This window comes from Branchiostoma lanceolatum, chromosome 6 (assembly GCF_035083965.1).
Source record: "Branchiostoma lanceolatum isolate klBraLanc5 chromosome 6, klBraLanc5.hap2, whole genome shotgun sequence".
Taxonomy (NCBI): Eukaryota; Metazoa; Chordata; class Leptocardii; order Amphioxiformes; family Branchiostomatidae; genus Branchiostoma; species Branchiostoma lanceolatum.
This window is the reverse complement of record NC_089727.1, coordinates 12,666,361-12,685,751: the sequence shown is the minus strand read 5'-3', so window position 1 is coordinate 12,685,751 and position 19,391 is coordinate 12,666,361. Positions and strand designations below refer to the sequence as shown.

The 19,391-nt window shown below is 40.9% G+C and overlaps 2 protein-coding genes and 1 long non-coding RNA gene across 5 annotated transcripts; 1 reads left to right on the top strand and 2 right to left on the bottom strand.

Moving 5' to 3' along the window:
- Window positions 1-285: 285 nt before the first annotated feature.
- LOC136436670 (uncharacterized) lies at window positions 286-8,048 on the bottom strand. Of its 2 annotated transcripts, none has more exons than XM_066430851.1 (9): window positions 7,945-8,048; window positions 7,603-7,732; window positions 6,819-7,239; window positions 6,186-6,308; window positions 5,818-6,004; window positions 5,086-5,257; window positions 4,492-4,624; window positions 4,045-4,181; window positions 286-2,324 (listed from the first exon to the last, which is right to left on the bottom strand). In XM_066430851.1, the coding sequence occupies exons 2-9, from the start codon at window positions 7,726-7,728 to the stop codon at window positions 2,151-2,153; spliced, it is 1,473 nt and encodes a 490-aa protein (XP_066286948.1). In that variant the 5' UTR covers window positions 7,729-7,732; window positions 7,945-8,048; the 3' UTR covers window positions 286-2,150. The 2 variants fall into 2 exon arrangements, with proteins under 2 accessions (XP_066286948.1, XP_066286947.1); XM_066430850.1 differs by having other exon boundaries at window positions 7,603-7,770; window positions 7,945-8,004.
- A 156-nt stretch (window positions 8,049-8,204) lies between these two features.
- On the top strand, window positions 8,205-15,344 carry LOC136436673 (putative divalent cation/proton antiporter TMEM165). 2 transcript variants are annotated; one of them, XM_066430853.1, is made up of 7 exons: window positions 8,205-8,597; window positions 9,305-9,572; window positions 10,081-10,256; window positions 10,787-10,837; window positions 11,370-11,552; window positions 12,085-12,190; window positions 12,420-15,344. In XM_066430853.1, the coding sequence occupies exons 1-7, from the start codon at window positions 8,397-8,399 to the stop codon at window positions 12,491-12,493; spliced, it is 1,059 nt and encodes a 352-aa protein (XP_066286950.1). In that variant the 5' UTR covers window positions 8,205-8,396; the 3' UTR covers window positions 12,494-15,344. The 2 variants fall into 2 exon arrangements, with proteins under 2 accessions (XP_066286950.1, XP_066286951.1); XM_066430854.1 differs by lacking the exon at window positions 10,787-10,837 and having other exon boundaries at window positions 8,206-8,597.
- Window positions 15,345-17,112: 1,768 nt separating this feature from the next.
- Window positions 17,113-18,925, bottom strand: LOC136436669 (uncharacterized). Its single transcript, XR_010756067.1, has 2 exons — window positions 18,421-18,925; window positions 17,113-18,043 (listed from the first exon to the last, which is right to left on the bottom strand). It is a non-coding gene; the product is annotated as an uncharacterized lncRNA (long non-coding RNA).
- Between the last annotated feature and the right edge of the window lie 466 nt (window positions 18,926-19,391).

The following is a 19,391-nucleotide window of genomic DNA, read 5'->3' as shown; positions in this document are numbered from 1 at the left end:
ATTCCTCCACAACCATGGGGCCATGTACTTACCAAGTGCAATAACGTTAAGTAAAGAGTGGTAGAGGAAAGTCTTGCTTTTATCGCAAAAATTCAAAAAGTGTGCCATTATACTTTTGTTATCTTTTTGTTTAGGGGTATTACAAATTATGAATCCAGAGTTGTCTGTGATTGTTGGATCACGTTTTGTTCAGAAGTTGCTACTACAAAATGTATATTGCTGTGTGATGTTGTGCTGTGCCAAATGATTACAGAATACAAAAAAAAAATGATCATATACGATATCTGTTGTCTTGCCTTTTAATTTGAAAACTTTCTCTGTCTCTATTTCAAGATACATTTCAAAATTTGTATCTCCGTATCAAGATATTACACTTGCCTTAGGAGCAATAACAGTACTATAATTTGAAACAAACTGGAAATTTAACTCATGAAAGTATCTTGAAGTACACATCAAATAACCTTTGCCCCTCAGTGTTGTTTTCTGTGTGTACAAAAACATGTGTATGCATGGACTGTATAATGTAACATGTACAATACATGTATCAGGCTTATTCAAACCAATGTTTCTACCCCCATTTGCTCAAATGTTGGTTTGAACAGATCTGGAAAAAAACATAAAATATCTGACTGCTTGTGGCCTTGACAAGTCTATAAAATGCCATTTATTTTCTCCACATGATCATGAATGACTAAATACTGACGTAATTCTGTCTACTGATATCAATACTTTTCCAACTAATCCATGGCAACTTACCACAGTGCTGAAGTACACTGCTTGTATATGCACTTATCTAGATGTTAACTTAAGTATAAAATTGACTAAAGAAATGTGAAAACATCTGTATTGTTATCTTCAACTTGAATCCGAGCTAGCTGTATGCTAGCTGTTGTCAAAGCCTACACAAGACAATTATCTCAGTCTGATGACTGCAGACAATGAAGAATCAAAACAACGATGTGGTTGACCCACTTGCTGCCCAACTTCAGCCTGGAGGTTCATGTGAAATGGAGGCACATGTACATGTGTATGTAAGCCTGCCCAAAAGCACAGATCAACAGCGTCAACAGTGCACAGGAAACATGCTATGACAACTGTTAAAATTGGGAAAGTTGGCATTTTTTGTATTTTCAGATTGAGTTAGTTAAAAGATCTCTGAGATTGGCACTTGCACATTCTGACAGGCGCTCTGTACAAACTTGGCAGATTCGGTATTTTCCCAAGCCCTGTCGTTCATAGAAAGCAAAATATCATGAAACATGACTGTTAAACTATTTTCTGACCGAGTACACTAAACTGTTTGGGCCTTCTATTAATGAAGAGACCGTAAAAAAAAGCTGTTGTGGGTGCCCCATACGGCACCCCGGGACTGCCGTCATAGCACTTTTGATGCCGACAAACTGTGCTGTGGGGCAGGCTTACATACCTCCATTTCACATGAACCCCCAGGCTGAAGTTTTACTGGACTGTGGGGAATGCATACATACCTGTGAAATGGTGTAGAAAACACTGATCCCTTGACAACAGATGCAACAAAGCCAACATGTCTTTCTTATCAATCTTCATAGTAGAGAACATATATAAAACTCTGTAGTGTCCCTTTTTTATTCTTTTCAAAGCAATACTTCTGTTGAACGATTTAGACAGGTTGCACCATGCCTGGAGTCTTATGTATATACACAGAACCTTTCGTCACCTTTCCAACCCCTCCAGCAAGTTGCACTTTCTCAGACACACATGCTATAAATCAACAGGGTATCAGGCATGAGTTGAACTTCCTTTTAGGTTGACCTCACTTTGTCCTCAATGAGCTCGTATAGGTCATAGGTGAATGATAGAAATCCCTCCTCCACAGTGACAGATTCCTTACCTGCCTGTGTTTGAAGGCAGCCAGCTGCTGACATGTTAGCAGATCAGAAACATGCAGTTTTGTTTGAAGAATTTCAATTCATTTCACTTTGTTCTACTTACATGTTACGGTAATGTCTTTGTCCTCCTAGCTCGTTTCTGAATCATCTCATGCAACAACAGATACTTTCACCATCCTTGAGGCCATGGCTGCAGTTTAATGGCTAATAATTGAACTTCTCTGTACTTCATTTTACGTGACAGTTTGTTGATTCACATTGACCCTTTGGTCAATGCATCATCTAATCTTCATCATCTGGAGGGAACCAATGGTAGACCCAGACAGCAGGTGATGAATTGGTCACTATGGCAACTACTGGCCCCTCCCCATCATCCCCGATGTCCACCGCAGTGATTGGTGCATCCGAAACCCTGAGCATAGTTCTAGACTTGGTCACTGTATGGTACAGAGTTACCTGTGGAACAAGAAACAAGTCAGATGAATATACTGATGAAGAACCAATAATGAAAAACTGAGTGAATAGTAGTATTGTAGTAGTAAATGAATACCTACAATTACAGAATTAAACTTCTGCCAAAAGGCACCGTATGAATCAACATCTATGACACATACTTAATTCAAGGTATGAAATCATAATATCTCCCCAATTCAGAAGTAGAATGTGACAGTGGCCACATGGCTGTAATATCTACAAAACCTGTTAGAGGGCGCTACAGTACAGCTGAGCTCACCTGTCCTGATCAGTTCCTCACAGCTATGAGATGTGCAGAGATGCAGCTCCAAGATGTGACAGTGTACCACATAACAGACTTATTCATAAATTACAGTACTACGGTATAAGAGGGGAAACCCTGGCCTGGGTAAAGAACTGGCTGCTGGACCGGTACCAACAAGTAGTGGTGGACGGAGAGAAATCCAACCCCGTCAAGGTCAAGTCAGGAGTCCCGCAGGGTACTGTCCTGGGGCCCCTGTTATTTCTTATCTACATTAACGACATCAACAAGGATATAACATCACAGCTGAGGCTCTTCGCAGATGATTGTTTGATTTACCGCTCCATACTATCTGACCAAGACCAATACATACTCCAAGGCGACCTAGACCAACTTTGCAAATGGTCAAGCACTTGGCAGTTGAAATTCAATGTGAAAAAATGCTCTATTCTACACATCCACAAGCCCAGAAGCTCACCAAATTTCCTGTACACAATGTTCAATGAACCCCTAAGCCACAACAACGAACATCCCTACCTAGGTGTCATTCTCACTCACAACCTCAAGTGGAAGGCACACATCAACGATATCACAACCAAGGCCAACAGAACCCTGGGGTTCGTGAGGAGAAATATAAGGGGGGCAAGTAAAGAGGTAAGAGAGAAGGCTTATACATCATTAGTCCGCCCTAAACTTGAATATGCTTCCTCAGTCTGGGATCCACATACACTACACAATGCTCAGTCCAACACGCTAGCCACTAAGATAGAATCTGTACAGAGGAAAGCTGCACGTTTTGTCACAGGTAATTACAACTACACTGCCAGTAACACCTCACTACAACACTCCCTAGGATGGGCCACTCTGCAACAACGCAGACACATTGCCCGCCTCACTCTTATGTACAAGGCAGTCCACAATCTGATTGCCATACCCACCGCACACATACTCACTTTCAACACCAACAGCACCAGAGGTCACTCACAGCGATTCATTACACTTCCATGCAAAACAGAAACTCATCGCGGCAGCTACTTCCCCAGAACGGTAATCGACTGGAACAACCTACCCCAACACCTCATCAATTCAACATCGGTAGCCAGTTTCAAATCTGGGTTGGCCAAGTCCCTTGGCCTGCCCAGTACCAACATTTAGTCATATAGAGAGTGTCAGGACAACACCCACTGTAGCCACATGTATATAGCACCGTTTGTTTAATACTCACTTATTTATATAGTTATTGTTGCGTCGATTTAGTTTATTTTTTTCGGATTTTCACCACCACCGCTGCAGCTGGGCGTGACCCTGTCACTTTATCCTCAACGCTATGCCCCTCGCGGGGTTTTGTTGAGTAACGTATAGAAATAGAAATAGAAAATGTGACTTGTCCTTCCTTCTCTTACACATTCATATTCTAATTGACTGCACTGCCTACACTAGCTGCTAGAAGGAGCTGCTCACCTGTCCTGAGTTGGTCCCCACAGCTATGAGGTCTCCATGTGCAGCGATGCAGCTCCAAGGTGTCACCTGTTCTTCTCTCTCCAGAACATCCACCTCAGCCCAGCTGTCAAGATGCACCTCAGTTACTGGGCCAACTCCTGCAATGGCACCAGGTGTCTTTAGAAAAGACATGCCAGAGAAAATGTTTTCATCAAGAAACTGACACAATGAAACGTTTGAGTATCCCTGTTCCAATCAAACTCTTGTAGAAGCGTCTTACGTTATTAAAGCAGAACTTGTAGTCCTCAAACTTTGGACCTCTTTGTTGAATAATTTGAAGTAAAGAATGTTCGGATTAAACATGCATGGCTTTATAGGTGTGACAAAGTATAGCACAACAAGCAGTTTTTGCCTGCAAAACTAGGGTGCTTTGTAGTTATATCAGCATATCGATATACAGATACTGACCTGAAGACAACAGCAGTGCGGCGTTGCCTTGTGGTACCATCCCCACTACCCACTCATCTCTCCTCACCTCCCTCAGGCACTGCCTCGTCAACAGGCACCACAGCAGCAGCTTGCTATCTGAGTAGGACACAGCCTGGAGAAAAGTGCAATCCAGCAGTAGTGAGTACTCTTAAGTCAAAATACTCTTTAAAAGTACAAACTGTATATCATGTTGTTTGTTTGTTCTTCATAACCAGTAAACTAAAGGTATAACACACCAGTTTTGTACAAACTGCATAAGACTCCACTCATGATCACACCAGGATGGACCCTACTCTTTTTAATCAGTGTGGAGGGTTCTTTAACATGCTCAAGGTGTGGCTCTCCTCAAACACAAGACCTCCAACTTTAGGTCCAATCTAAGAGGTTGTCCCTGATCGAAGTTAGGTACAAATTTTTTACAGTAGAGTGAGGAAATTAAAGTGTAAAGTGCTTTAAAATTTTCCTAAGGGCACAACTTTGCTAGAGATTCAAAGCCAGATTATAACTCAACAACCTTAACCACAAGACCAACTTGCCACCTTTCACAGCGACTAAACAACAAAATGTTCTCACCCTGTCCTGTGTCTGAACTACAAACTTCACAGTTTTTACATTATCCCCCTCCAGCCTGTAGTGGTGGGTGGGACAGAAGTGTGGACTGATTTCCCCTGTACTGTTTCTGTACAAGTTTAACACACACAGGTCTCCTGCAGCTCCTGCTACAATTACTCGGTCCTGCCACACACTGTGGTAAACAGCAAAGAAATGCTAGACATAATTAATGAAGAAATGGCATTGTAAAGCTCAAATGTAATGTAAAGACTGTCTCATTATGATATTCCCATCACAAAGCAGGAAAATCAATCGGCCGACAAGTCTGCGACCTCAGGCTCTAGATGACATTTTTTTTTCTTTCTTCTTTTTCTTTCTAAATGACATTTTTTGCAGTAATACACCCAGTGTTCTCTCAATCTTCGTGCAATTTTTAGAACTCTGGCAATGTTCGCAGGTCACAGAGACCTGGCAAAATTTGTGATATGGTAGATTTTCAGGTGAAAAACATGCTCAAGTCTCTGGCAGTTTTCTTAATTCTGCAACTTTCTGGCAATTTACACATGCAGACAAAGCTCATCAATGGTGTGATGGGCTGAAGGACTGCAACCTGTTCTAGTAAGCTGGGATTTGGTTTAGAGGTAGGTAACTTGGATTTCCCGTTCTTTTCTTTTTTCTTGCCTTCAAAAGCGCCAATTATATTTACGGTTTCTTCTCTATAAAAACTATGGTTTATCAAAGTTGCAGTCATACCTGATACAGTTGACAGCTGATCCCACCAGCGGCATGTGTGTGTGCATCTTGTGTGCAGGCTTGTCAGGAGCGGCTAGTGCCCATGTCAGGGGGAGAGGCAGGATGTATACTAACCCATCCCTTCCTCCCGTCACAACAAAGTCATGGACACTCTGGCTGCTGGCGTTGTACTTGGAGTTGTATCCATCTGGAAAAAACACAGTACAATTTGAAACAAACACTGTGTATATAAAAGACCACAAAGAAGAAAGACAACAACACATATTGACTACATATTAAAAAAATTTCAGTCTTACAAACTCAGAATCGAGTTAAGGCTCTGGTTTATTGATATGCCTCAAGATGATAGCAATGACCAGTTACCCCACCTCTACAGTGTAGGGCCATGACAGCACCTCCGACGTTAGCATGACATTTCCCCATCAGCCTGCCTGTGACAGCCTCCCACTGCAGGACGGACCCGTTCCCCATGCCTGTCAGGATGTAGTCTCCTGAAGGGATAGCAATGTGAAAACTAGAAATAAATATTTGCCAGCAAATATGGACAGGTTCACATTGTAGTTTACTTATGTCAGGGGAAAATTCTAAGTAGGTGATGTAATTTGTAGGGTGAACATATATGTTATTCAATTGATTACTATTTATGTCAGGAAGTTATTATAATAAGTTATATTCTTCAACTCGGCAGTACTGAAGTGCTGACTAGTAATCTAAAATGGTACTGCAGCTGGAAACAAGATGGCAACCAGAAGGTGTTAGAATCTTAAGATGACAGCATCAATGGATGAGGGTGAATATAAAACAAGTTTCACTTTTGTGAACCTATTGTAATCCCTGTAGAGGAGAAAACATATACTAGTACAGTCTCTTTCCGGAAATTGGCAAGGAGGCATGTTGATATTATCTTTTATAAAAGGAGATAGGTCATTAATACGCTTCCAAGGTTTATGAAATTTTCCTTCAAAAGGTATGTTTGGTATATTGTTGGTAATGACTCTCACCTGAGATGGCTATGGAGTTGATAAGTGGTCCGAATGTTTGATGATAGTCAGTCTTCACCACTGCCCAATTCCCTGCAAACCTCCCCCTGTACCACTCCATATATACACTTCTCCAGTACACCACAGGGTCTGCTACACATGGCTGCACCTGTCGGCCACACTGGCAGTCTACATACTTGTGGACAACACCTTCAAGACTGGTGTCTTCAGAATGTCTTCTATCTTGAGATTTCCTTTGCCCTTTTCCACAGGAGCACTCAAAGCTTCTTTCAACCTTTTCAGAAGCCGTCTGTAAGAAGTAATCCCTGTCAAACTGAGTCATTTGTTGGAGGACTCCCCGGGGGATACTGTGTTGGCAGACAGTGTACCACGCCTGCTTGTCACCTGGTTGGTCCACAAGTTCTTTCCAAAGGTAGCAAACCTGGAGCAAGAAAGTTTGTGAAGACTGGAGTTATTCTTGGCCTCATTAGTCCAGGGACTCTACTCTTTTGCTCATTTTTGTCAGTACTTATTTTGAGACAACTGTTAACTTTTGAAACATCTGAAATCTGATATAGATTGATATTATTACATCAAATTACTTATCACTGCATATCTCACTGCATTTTGGTTTAAGAATCATGTAATGAAGAGGCCTTTACAAACTTCACTAGATAGGAGAATACTTAAGACATACCAAAGCATGTAAAAAGTATGTTCTTGAGACATAAAAAGACCAGTTCTAATGGAAATATTTAATGTGGCACTAATATTCATACAATGAGAATAGGATTAGTAATGTTACCTGCCGAGCCTTTGCCAATGCCACCCCATCGTAGAGTCTGTACAAAATCTCCCCCTGTATCTCACTGGGAAGACCAGGGATGCCAGCACATGTGGCTGAGGCACTGGCACACATCTCTTCTGCCATTTACCTGGGATTTAGTACAACTCATCACTGTGATGATCACACCTAAAAAATCATGAATATGGAAGGAAAATTAAAAGTGAAAGATTTTGAATTGAATTGATGGGATAACTAGTCAACACTTCCATGCATCTTGTTAAGAATGTTTAACAGACTGACTTTTCAGCATGGAGAATATCTGGTGCTTTTAAGATAACAGACTTTTGTGTGCCTCCCTACCTTTACTCCAATCACACAGCCAGCTGATGTTTAATGACCTCGGGTAACCCCAAACGTCACGACGTGGAATATTCCATTGCATATTTGATCTATTTAATATGACAGATTTTTTTATCAAAAATAACTTTAGCGAGACTTTTACTCTTACATAATATTAATCAAATCTATCAATATCTCGTGTCAATAGTCACAATAGTACGTATTGTTGATGATTTACCAATATCACAATGTAACAAGTTCACGCTAGTTAATTACTGGCACCCCTCTCCCAACTGTGGTATGACCTATCATGGCGGCTAGAGCTTACAAATTTGGACATTGCTAAATCTCGCTGTGCTTCCCGGCAATTCTGGGCTCTTCCCACAACGTATGACTCGTAAGAAAAGACGAAGACCTGCCAGAATTGATTCTTCTTAATATCGTCTTACGTAGACTGCTTGAGTATTGACACAATGTCTCAGAATCGCGTCGGACGCGGGCTCGCCCTCCCACCTTCTTCCCCGGCCTCCGTGGCTTTCAGACGACTTTTGAGCCTAGTTCTCTCACAACAGGTGTTGTTTGTGGTGGTGATGCTGGCTGCCATAGCACACGTAGCGGGCGAGAAGATGCCCTTCGACATAGAAGATCAGGAACAGGAGAAGGCGGTACAAGACGTGAGTATAACAAACAACTTCCGGGTGGAGTTGTCCAACTGATGTCGTGGCACTTTGAAGATGTTTACTGAAGAAGTGACCGACACTGCAACTCAGATTTCTGTCATTATAACGCTAGAGGCACTTTAATTTAATGATCAATGTATCCAAAAAAGAAAGAGAATTCTATCCAGGAAGTGTAAAACTTTTACTTTTAGGTATCACAATGACACTAACTTCAAATGGACAATGCCCTAATAGTTGCCCTGAGACTTGAGTTTAAATTAGATCTGGTCATATGATATGATGACGTGCAGGGTAGGGTTTCCATGTGGGGTACACACATGCTTCCTGACGCCGAAAGCTTATACATCGTATTACATGTGATGTCTTCTCTTGTTACAATTTGCCCTTGACAATGACACAAGTTTACATGCATAGAATAGAAGGAGCAGCTATTAAAAGTGTCATGTTTCGGTGGCTAAAATGCATAGGCAGTAGAGCTAGACTGTTAGTGTTATTCTTCGTACCCTATTCAGATGTAAATTTCAAACTCAATTTTTTAAGTAAATCAAATTAATCAATAAGAATAGCCTAAAGTAGTGATAGTAGTAAAGTGTGTGCAAGATGTATAGAAAAATGTGGAGGTAAGTTTGAGTCACTCTTACATGTTAATGTATTCCATGGTCTTCCACTTGTTTAAGTCTTTGATATCTTGTCATTCTTAGATACAAAAACGTGAGGTAGCCTCCACAGTGGCCCTGTCTAAGGAAGCTGGGATGATAAATGCAGAGGGTGACAGTATAGGCGGCTCCTACACAAAGGGCGCCAATCTTGGGTTCATCCATGCATTCGTAGCCTCGCTCTCCGTGATCATCGTCTCGGAGCTGGGAGACAAGACGTTCTTCATTGCCGCCATCATGGCCATGAGATACTCCCGGGTCACGGTGTTCATCGGCGCTCTGGGAGCGCTGGCAGTCATGACCATTCTCTCGGGTAGGAAAATCAAATCTAAAAGTAGAATAGGGAAAAAATACTGCAAATGCAGAAATGTTCGCAGGGATTAGATTTCGGGGTAGGCAGAAAATTGATTGTTCGCAGCGATTTTGAGCTCGCCTTTGAAACAATAGTAGCGCTAAAGTCACACAATGGGACAGCTTTTTGCAGTGGTTCTAAGTTCGCAGTTAAGAGTTCACCACAAAAACGTGAACATAAAACCACCGCAAACATTTCTGCATTTACAGTAGTATTTGTCAGCTAATCCAGAGTGAGTTCCCAGATATTTTATGGCTTTAACCACCAAAAGAATTAATGGCATTTTCAAATGAAATGAATGAGTGAAATGACACTGTCCTGCAGTGCCACCTAGCTTTAGTAGGAAGTACTACAACTGATAAGAAGAGGGCTGCAGCAGAAACAGCTGAATATTTGCTTGTTGTACTGGAACATAGCTTAGTCTTACTCATTTACAATACTAAAAGATCCAGTGTTTGTGTGTTTTTAGCTCTGATGGGCTTTGCCACCATGATCATCCCCCGTGTGTACACCTACTACATCTCCACCGGCCTGTTTGTCATCTTTGGGCTGAAGATGCTGAAGGAAGGGTACTACATGCAGGAGGAGGAGGCACAGGAGGAGTTTGAGGAAGTACAGAGGGAGCTCAAACAAAAAGATGAAGAGGTGGGTTAGATGAAAAGAAATCTCTTTTGTTAAGTTATGCAGTGTAAAACAGTGTGTTCTGTTGAGAGATGGTGATGGGATAAAACGTGAAGGCCATTTCATTTCTTGCTTCTTTGAATTATTCGAAATGATGCTGAGCTGGAAGATCAACATGAAACAGAGCCTGTGGGGAACGTCTTTATACGCTCAGTTTTAGGGAGTTGTTATTGCCCGATTCATGTCTTCCTCGCAGCCCCCCGTTTTTATGTTACCCTGATGCTAAAATTTTACTTGGGAATATCAAAGAGCCAAGGAAATATTTGATGTGGCCTGAGACAACAGACATTTTCATTTAAACCATCTGCATACTTTTCTTTCACCATGTCTTTCCTTATTTTGGGTATACAAATGTATTTCATTTTTGCATGGTCCTTCGTTTCATTGTCATGCAAGCAATTTTTTCCTTCACGCGTATCTTTGCTCGTTTTTGGCATATGGTCTTTTATGATATCGATGAATACAAGCTCATTTTCTTAATCTCTATTAACTAGATTGCTAAACAACTTCAGTTGGAACAAGGCATAGATGTATCAGGCGGGAAGGTGAGAGGATGTGTGGCTGCTGTTGCTATGGCAACTTGTTTGGCAGTGTTTTGTGTTTCCAGTGATTGGGAACAAGGTTTTGAGTGTGTAACATGATACTGGTGTGGTGTCACCGCAGTCTCCTGCCCTGTACTGTGCTGTGCTATAGTCTCCAAGCAGATATGTGCTGTTGTTTTTTTGTGCTATTTTAAGATGTTTTGTATGTATTTAAAGTGTTAAATTTGTATTTGCCAATAAATGTAATGAAATGCATCCAATGAAACAAGCTGAAGTCATACATCTGCTTGGAGATAACTGTCCTGCCCTGCCCCTGCCTTATCCTATAATCAATCCAGTGATATAAAAAAAAAATAATCAAATAGGTTTGGTCACATAATATAAGATATGGATCAAGGACTATTACAAGAAGTAGATAGTAGTTTGGACCTTTAGTTGTACACTGCTGTGTCCTATTGCTTGATTTTTTTAAATGTCCAAGAGCTGAAGGAGATGAACTTGAGTAGCCTAAACGTTTCCCTTCTGTTTGTCCCAGATGGAGATGGAGTCGCGGACACCTGTGACGCAGGACGTGGAGTCAGGTGTGATCCGGGGCGGCAGCTGGCGGCGCGTCTGGGGCATCTTCTCTCCCATCTTCCTCCAGTCCTTCATCATGACATTCCTAGCGGAGTGGGGCGACCGCTCACAGATCACCACCATCATACTGGCAGCACGAGAGGTCAGTTTGATAATGGTGTTTTTCAATTCCTGTCATGGGATTATTCCCATCAGCATTGTGGTGTAATGAGTGAGTGTTTCACGTGAATCAAGAGGTCCAAGGTTCAAACCTCTGAAAGGCCCCAAAGTTGTGCCCTTGAGAAAGGCACTTTACACAAATTTCCTAGCTTCAGTTATGGATGTTGTGAGTGGATCAAAACCTTACAGTCCAATTGATGTGCATGTACTGTGCTTGGAGCCCTTAGCCTACTAAGGTTCAGCACATACTCATTAAAAGAAGATGAAGAAAAAGAAGGAAACATCATGGTAAACAGTAAGATCTCAGAATGTCTTTACAATGCTTTTGATAACACATGTACTTCAGTTAGATGATTAAGTCTACAACATGCTTCAAAAGTTAAGATTTCCATTTATTGATTACCCTGCCATACCAAGACAAGTGTTAATGACAAGGCAATTTTTACTATATGTACTATATGAGGCTCTTATTGACAACATTACTAGTTAAGAAGTTTGTGACCTTTGTTGTCCAGGATGTTTTGGGCGTCACCATTGGTGGAATCTTGGGCCACGCCCTCTGTACAGGTCTGGCTGTGATAGGAGGGAGGATGATAGCCCAAAGGATCTCTGTCAGAACAGGTAAGACCTCTCTGTATCTGTACCACAATCTGTAGCATTAACACCAGTTTATAAGGCAAACCTTGTTAGTTAGTCCATTTCTTTAGAGTTTTTGGTGAGGAGTTCAGAATGTTATACATGTACTCTGTAAGAGCATGCACTTCTTTATATTCTGACTCGCAAGGTACTGCAAGAAAAATATATTGTCGTTGATACTTTTTGTAACCTTTCTCTTCTCATTATCTTGCAGTGACCCTTGTAGGGGGAGTGGTGTTCCTGATATTCGCCCTGTCGGCTTTCTTCATTGGGCAGGAAGAGGAATGAACTTAAGTCCAACCAGAACACATCCTGCTTAAAATTTTGTAGCCCACTTAATTGGGAGTAAGGAATAGGTCAAGCAGCTCAATCAGAACATTAGGGTGAATCGGAGAGGTTTGTTGAATGTTGATGTAAGGATTTATCAGTTTAAGGCCACACCGATTAATTTTTGGGATCATCAAATATTTTAAAGTAAAAATTTAGAGAACAAGATAAAACAGGTCTGAGAGGAATATCAGCTTACATTCTCTCCCTGATACTGTGTGAACCATGGTAGAGAATATTTCTCAGACTGTGTTCATGTTATCTTCCAGTGCAGCATCATGTTTTTATATTTCCAAGAACCAAATGATATACTGATCTCTTAGCTCAGCCCACCTCTGTCAAAAAGCAGGAATGCAATAAAAAACATAAAAATGCAAAAATCTGACATACATGTAGCCACTCTCTCATTGGTCCAACGGCTAATTGCCATGCTATCATTGGTTGAATTCCTAATTGTGATGGACAGTCAGGATGGGTGTATTTGATATGTAGATGTGGCCCACAGAGGGTGAATTGGTTATGCGTTGCACTTGTATTTTCACTGCCGTGTGAAATTCTCATTACTGAATATCAAAACTGTGAGTTGGACAAAACAGAAATGACTATTTCAGAAGGCAATGTACAAAGTGTTTAACCTTCTACCTGCTGAAGTTGCCTTTTGGCACCAAATTTGCATTGGTTACAGGGTAAGGCAGCAGGGAGAAGGTTAAGGACTGTAAACTGAAAGTATTATTGTGAAGTTTGCTGGTGAATAGGGTTGCAAATTGGGTGTAGTGAAACCTATAGCAGGTACATTTTGTATACCTGGCTGAAGCCTGAACCAGTATTGTCTTTAAAAGACATAGAAGGCCAGAGAAGACACCTTGGAAGAAGCAGGTTGAGGTTTATGTATAGTTCCAAACTGAAGTGTTATTTATATGGCAAAATTGTTGTGGATACTGCAAGGTAAAGGTTTCAAGAGACTTCAGGTAAAGATTTGTCTTTGCTAGACTGTACATATTGTACATGTATGTATAAGTCCTGTGAAAGTATGACCCGGGTAGCAGCAATGTACATTAGAAGTATTGTATATTGAATATATACATGAAGCCACACTGACTTGATTTTATGCATGACTCCAGTGCACATCAGTTTTCACAGTTTAAAGATAAGGGAAATCATGGCCCCCAGGAACTACAGGCAAAGATTCGGGACTTAACTGTAAATGTTTAGTCTGAAAACGAATATTCTTAAAGAAGACAACACTTTTTCCCCTCGAAATAAAAGAACAAGGATATTAAAGGGATTTCTTGTCTTTATACCATATTTTTCTTTGCCAAACATTTCTTATTTTTCACTCGCTCAGTCACTTCAGTTATAGTGTGCCCAGATAGAGTATTTTATCCATAAGGTCAAGTCAGTTTTGACCTTACTGTGAGGTTTCCTCTGAATGTACAGGTGTGCTGTTCTGCAAAGTAGAAGAAGTGCAATTCATAAACTACAAGTTGCCAAGGATGGACACAAAACTCTCCACTCCAGAGGTGTTGCCAAAATGGTATATATGGACAACATGGTATTTGAAGAAAAAACATACAAGTGTAGATGGTGTTAAACTACTTGTGCACAGTGCAAATGAGCTAGATATTTTAAGCATCTCTCAGACTAAAAGAGAAAATGCTGTTATGTAGACTTCATTTACCCCCACTGTAACAAACTCTTGATTCTGTTACCATGTTTTATTGTTGTTTAAGTACATTGTTTTTATCCCATCTTCGTTACATTTTGTCTTATGTTGGTAGTTATCCTAATAAGGTATTACATGTATTGTAATTGTTGGGATTCTTACCATTTTCTTGAAAATGCCACAAAAATAGTCTTGCTGAAGTACATTGTATGGTACATTTGTATTTGAATATTTGTGCTCATGATTGACTTTCCCTATAAGAGGCTTCAATTTGCATCCTCAATGAGGAAGTGATATAAAGGGGCAATAAAATGTGCCAGGCCTGTTGTACATGTAGATGGAGAGATTCAAAATGTGAAGAATATGATGTATCATCGTAGGTACATACATAATGAACAATGTATATGCCAGCATAGTGAATTATACTATTAGTATGTGCCTCAGTTTGCTCAGTTTGGTCATCAGGACTGTTTTGCTTAAGTTCAGTCTGTACATAATCATACATGTATTGGCAAGTGAGTAGATATTGTTATTTAGCTGCTATATTATGAACATTTCTTCATCCAAATCAATGCAATAACAAACTTTCTGTGCAACTTCATGCCAAAATCCACCCGCCCACATTTGTACAAGTGCACTAATGTCATGTTGAGCAACTCTTATGAAGCATCAGCTCCCTAAGTGTAATTCTCTTCCAGGACTCATTGAAGAAAATTCCTGCTTTGAGAAAACTGACATACCGTAGAATCACATTGTCTAACTATGTCTTTGCTTTCTTGTTTAGGACACATATCACAGCCATTAGCTCCTGCTCCACTTGTATAGCCGGGGTACCATTCTAGGTCGTTTTCTGCACACTTCCCATATTTGCTTGCACACAAACTAGCGAGCAAGGACAGCACTCAGAAACAAACTAGGATGGTACCCAGGCTACCCTACTAGAGAATATTTTTGTAAAGCAAGGAAGCTTTACTTCTAGCAATTACACGAATGTGCAGCTATGTTAATTGTATTTTTGTGCCATGTCTCTATGCACTCATTCAGCATCCAACTCACATCATGTACAGACAATTCGTCTCCTATCATGTGTTTGTGAGAGTCTCAGAAAACATGGTCTCTATTGTCAATAATAAAGAATTGTACCATGTGTTCAGGTTGTTCTTTTCCTTCATTTTCTGTGTGTCCTTGAAGAATCATTGCCTTCGTGAAACAGAGGTTTTGTGGTCACTTGGTGTTTGTGACGGTGGGTTGTGTCATTTGAATAGTAGGGACTGACAGGAAGTTCAGGGTCAACGGTCCCAGAAAGGTGACAGGAAATTGAATTTGGCCCAGTCCAGAGTTTTCCCCAGGTGCCACATGCAGTGTTTTGCCCATAGAGTACATCTCAGACATTATTGAAGATGAAACTAAGCAAGGAAAGCCTTCAGGAGTAAAACAAGAAAGTTACAAAATCTCTGATTATTACACGGAGGTAACGTTATGATATTCAGTAGTTATTTATCTATGAATACACCCTCAGTAGATTGCTCAAAGCGCCACACCCCGGTACACCGCTTCGTGATCAGCAGGCGGGCTAAAGGGGGTCAGTGGGTGGGTGTGCATGTGTGTGCATGCATGTGTGAGTGTGTGTGTGTGTGTGTGTGTGCACGTGTGTGTGACAGAGAGAATATGTATGTGTTTGCGTGTGAGATTAACTGAAAGCTTGCAGTTCGTGGCCAGAACTTTATTTGCAGTAGTGGACTTTTCATCGTCAGGTACATTACCATATGAATGAAAACAAAGCACACAGGTAGAAAAAAAGTCAGCATTGCTATTGATGAAGGGAAGATTCGTGTGTTCAGGATAAAAGAAAAATAGTTTGACATTTTCCTCTAGAGGCTACCTAAAAAATGCGTCATGTATGGAAGACTGGGCCGTGACTTAAAAGCCTGAAGTGTGGCCCTGTGTAACCCGCCAGAACCAACTCAAATTGAGGTGAGTTCACCCAAAACCAACATGCCATTAAGGTGTATTATCATAATTTACCCAAATGGCTATGTTTTCTCTAGATTAAGTGATATATCGGAGCAAGACAACAACAGGCATGATTGGTATACATAAAAACATTATATGTATTCTTCATTTCAAAGATGTCCAAATATACATAAATTAACCCGTATATCGGAGAGGAATCAAACGTGCCTTTTCAAACGTTTCAGTTGTGGACCACAAATGAAAATTCCACAGAGCTACTCTGGGCTTCAGGCAAGATAATTGCGAGTCATGTCGTTCCCATGGAACGGCAGCCTCCACTTTGTGGGAGAAGATGCCACCCAATTGGGCTGGCATGTGCGAGCCTTGGACGGCTGAGCTGAGCTGTCCTATGGCTTAGGAGATCACTAGTTCTCTGTCTGGGAACTTAGTGTCTCAAAAAACTAGGGCCCTCCGTGGTGCCCCTTAAGGCCGGTCTGGCCACGCCAGGCTGTGTCGCAAGACGTGTCGCAAGACGTCACGTAACACGATGTCGCATTATGTACAATTTCGTCGTTATAAGTTTATTTTCCCACAATTTCCCAGACTCTTCTTGCCCTCCCCTCGATACAAGGTTTGATATTGACTAAAATTCTAATTTGTTATTGCAAACCCTTGTTTGTTTTCCCCAGCCCCACCTACACCCCCGCGAATCTTTACACTACCTTAAGAGGAAGCATCTTTCGTTCGTGGTTTGGACACCAAAAAGGCCATTTGGGTAAATTATGTTCATGAACACCTGTAACACAGGTGAGTGTAATTAATCTGAATGTAATAATTGACTTATTGAGAAGCTATGAAGACTGGTCAGGACATCTATCAATCAATTTGATCGTAGGCAAACTCAGGAGGCACAGTAGCTGACGTGAGGATACAAAAAGACATTTAAGCAAAAACAGAGAAACAGTTCAAAGAAAAGTATTCTTTATTCAATACTTTAGACATACACAAGGAAAGAAAGTAATTCTGCCAGAAACGTCCAAAGTGTACATTGAAACAAACTCTCTCGTGCTTATATGTATGCACACTATCACTTAAGATATAAAAACAAAACTTATTTCAGTCAACATTAAATATTTTGTTATTTGTAACGCTTCTACACCTCAACATCCAAAATTTACTGAATGCACAGAAGTTGATTACAGACGCATGCAAAGCTTTCTAACAATAACAGCAGAACGGATAACTCTACTTACAATAAGATACAAAATATATCTATTCATTTATTCATCTAACACATCATTCTCTCACTGACTTATTGTAATCCTTTAGATATGTAGATATGCACATGATTTACTTATGAAAGTTTTCCGTTATGACACTACTAGTACAGACTGACTTCTCACTCTACACTATGATTCATGCCAATTTAAGATACACTACTTCCACAGGATGTATATTTCACTTGTGGTCCAGACACAAAATAGACCGTTCGGGTAAATTATGTTGATGAGCTTCTGTAACACAGGTGATCGTCATTAAGGTTGAATATATCTATTATTATTCTGGTAGATTATGAAGATTTTACAGTACTTCTTTACAGAATCTTTTTCCAAAGTACTATAAGTTTCCATAAGAAATAATGACGGATATATTTATACCGTATGACGCTCATGGGAATTCATTTCACAGTTGTAAGATCATAGAACTACGATATTTCTATGTTTTTACATCTGTAAAATGGACTCCGATGAGCTTCTGCACTGGTCCCCGCAGTAGGAGGAAGATGTCGGCTCTGTGATTCTTCTGATTTCTACACCGGTCCCCCCAGCAGAAGGAAGATGCCGGCTCTGGCCGTGGGTTCACCCAGACAAGCTCGGCGACCAGCACTGCAAAAACTGAGGGAAGGAACTATAACTCACCTTACCATAGTTTTATACATCATTTACTACTGACATTAGACAATAATTAAACCTTAAACATCCGTGACACCTTCACGACCACATGATGATGATAGAACAATAGCAACAACAGTAGAAGAACAACAAACTCCTCTCCCCTGCCTCATGATATATTTACGAAACGAGCCAGTAACATGAGTGTTCTGGTATCAAAAAGGCGCCGCACATCCTTGAAACTTAAAGGCGGACAACCACAAGTCGTTCTAAACATACAAAATAAGACATCCACAACAACAACAACTGACATTGCATTAGCATTGCATAACTCTCGATGTATCGACATAACCGGAACGACAAGATACATATCTGCATACCTGGTCCTCTAAACTTGCACCGAAAAGCCGAGGAATCGAGAAGTCCTGTCTGAGACGTGCACAGGTAACACACGTCTGCGAACTCACCTGGGCTTAACGTCAACAAACCTGAACTTTCTGACCTTTAACCTTACGTTCACTATGCTACCTGATACACACATAACGTCCCGGTATGTTTGACGTGCTGTCAAACACGTTTGCAGATGACTCCCATTTAGTATGAAAGCTCACAAGCTAACTCTAAAACCCTTCTCTTTGACTTTTTTCTAACGTTCTGTCTCCTGTGTACTAACCTACATTCTCCTCCGATCTTGAACACAGTTACATCTATCCATATTCGTAAACTCAACGGGCCACACCTGAACGTAACACGGTGTTAATAAAGCGCCGCCCAGTGACAGGTGCAGGTACTGCAGCCGCTGACCTCCATCCACCGTCACAATCGGGCTGCACCTGACCGTGACACGACCATGCTGAAGCGCTGCCTAGTGAAGGGTGAAGGTATCGCAGCTTCCAGTTGAGATAATTAATACAGAATCAGCTAGAACCCAGGAGGTGTGCAGTCTGGTGATTCAAGGTTTTATTGCAAAAAAGTTGTAACTTTCATTTTCCTAAAAACTAATTACGTCAGACAGACACGTAGTTTTGGACGGGTCTCCTGACGCTTAATGTGAAACACTACAAGTGAAACCAACTCAATTCAGTTCTCATCTATCCTTAGTCCAACTTTTGTAACGTTGGGGTGCCACCGAAGATCAAGCAAACAGTTATCTCCATCCTTCTGGTTTTCTTAATGTTTCACTTTGTATCATGCCTGTCCATTATGTGATATCACATCTATTCCGTTACCTCTTCCTTCCTGAACGGTTCCTTGTATGATAGTTTTAGCTGGTCCCAATGTAATCCATAGTCACAGATACTGTGTCACTGTCAGTTTTCAGTGTTTCCTAAACTCAATGCAATGATAGCAG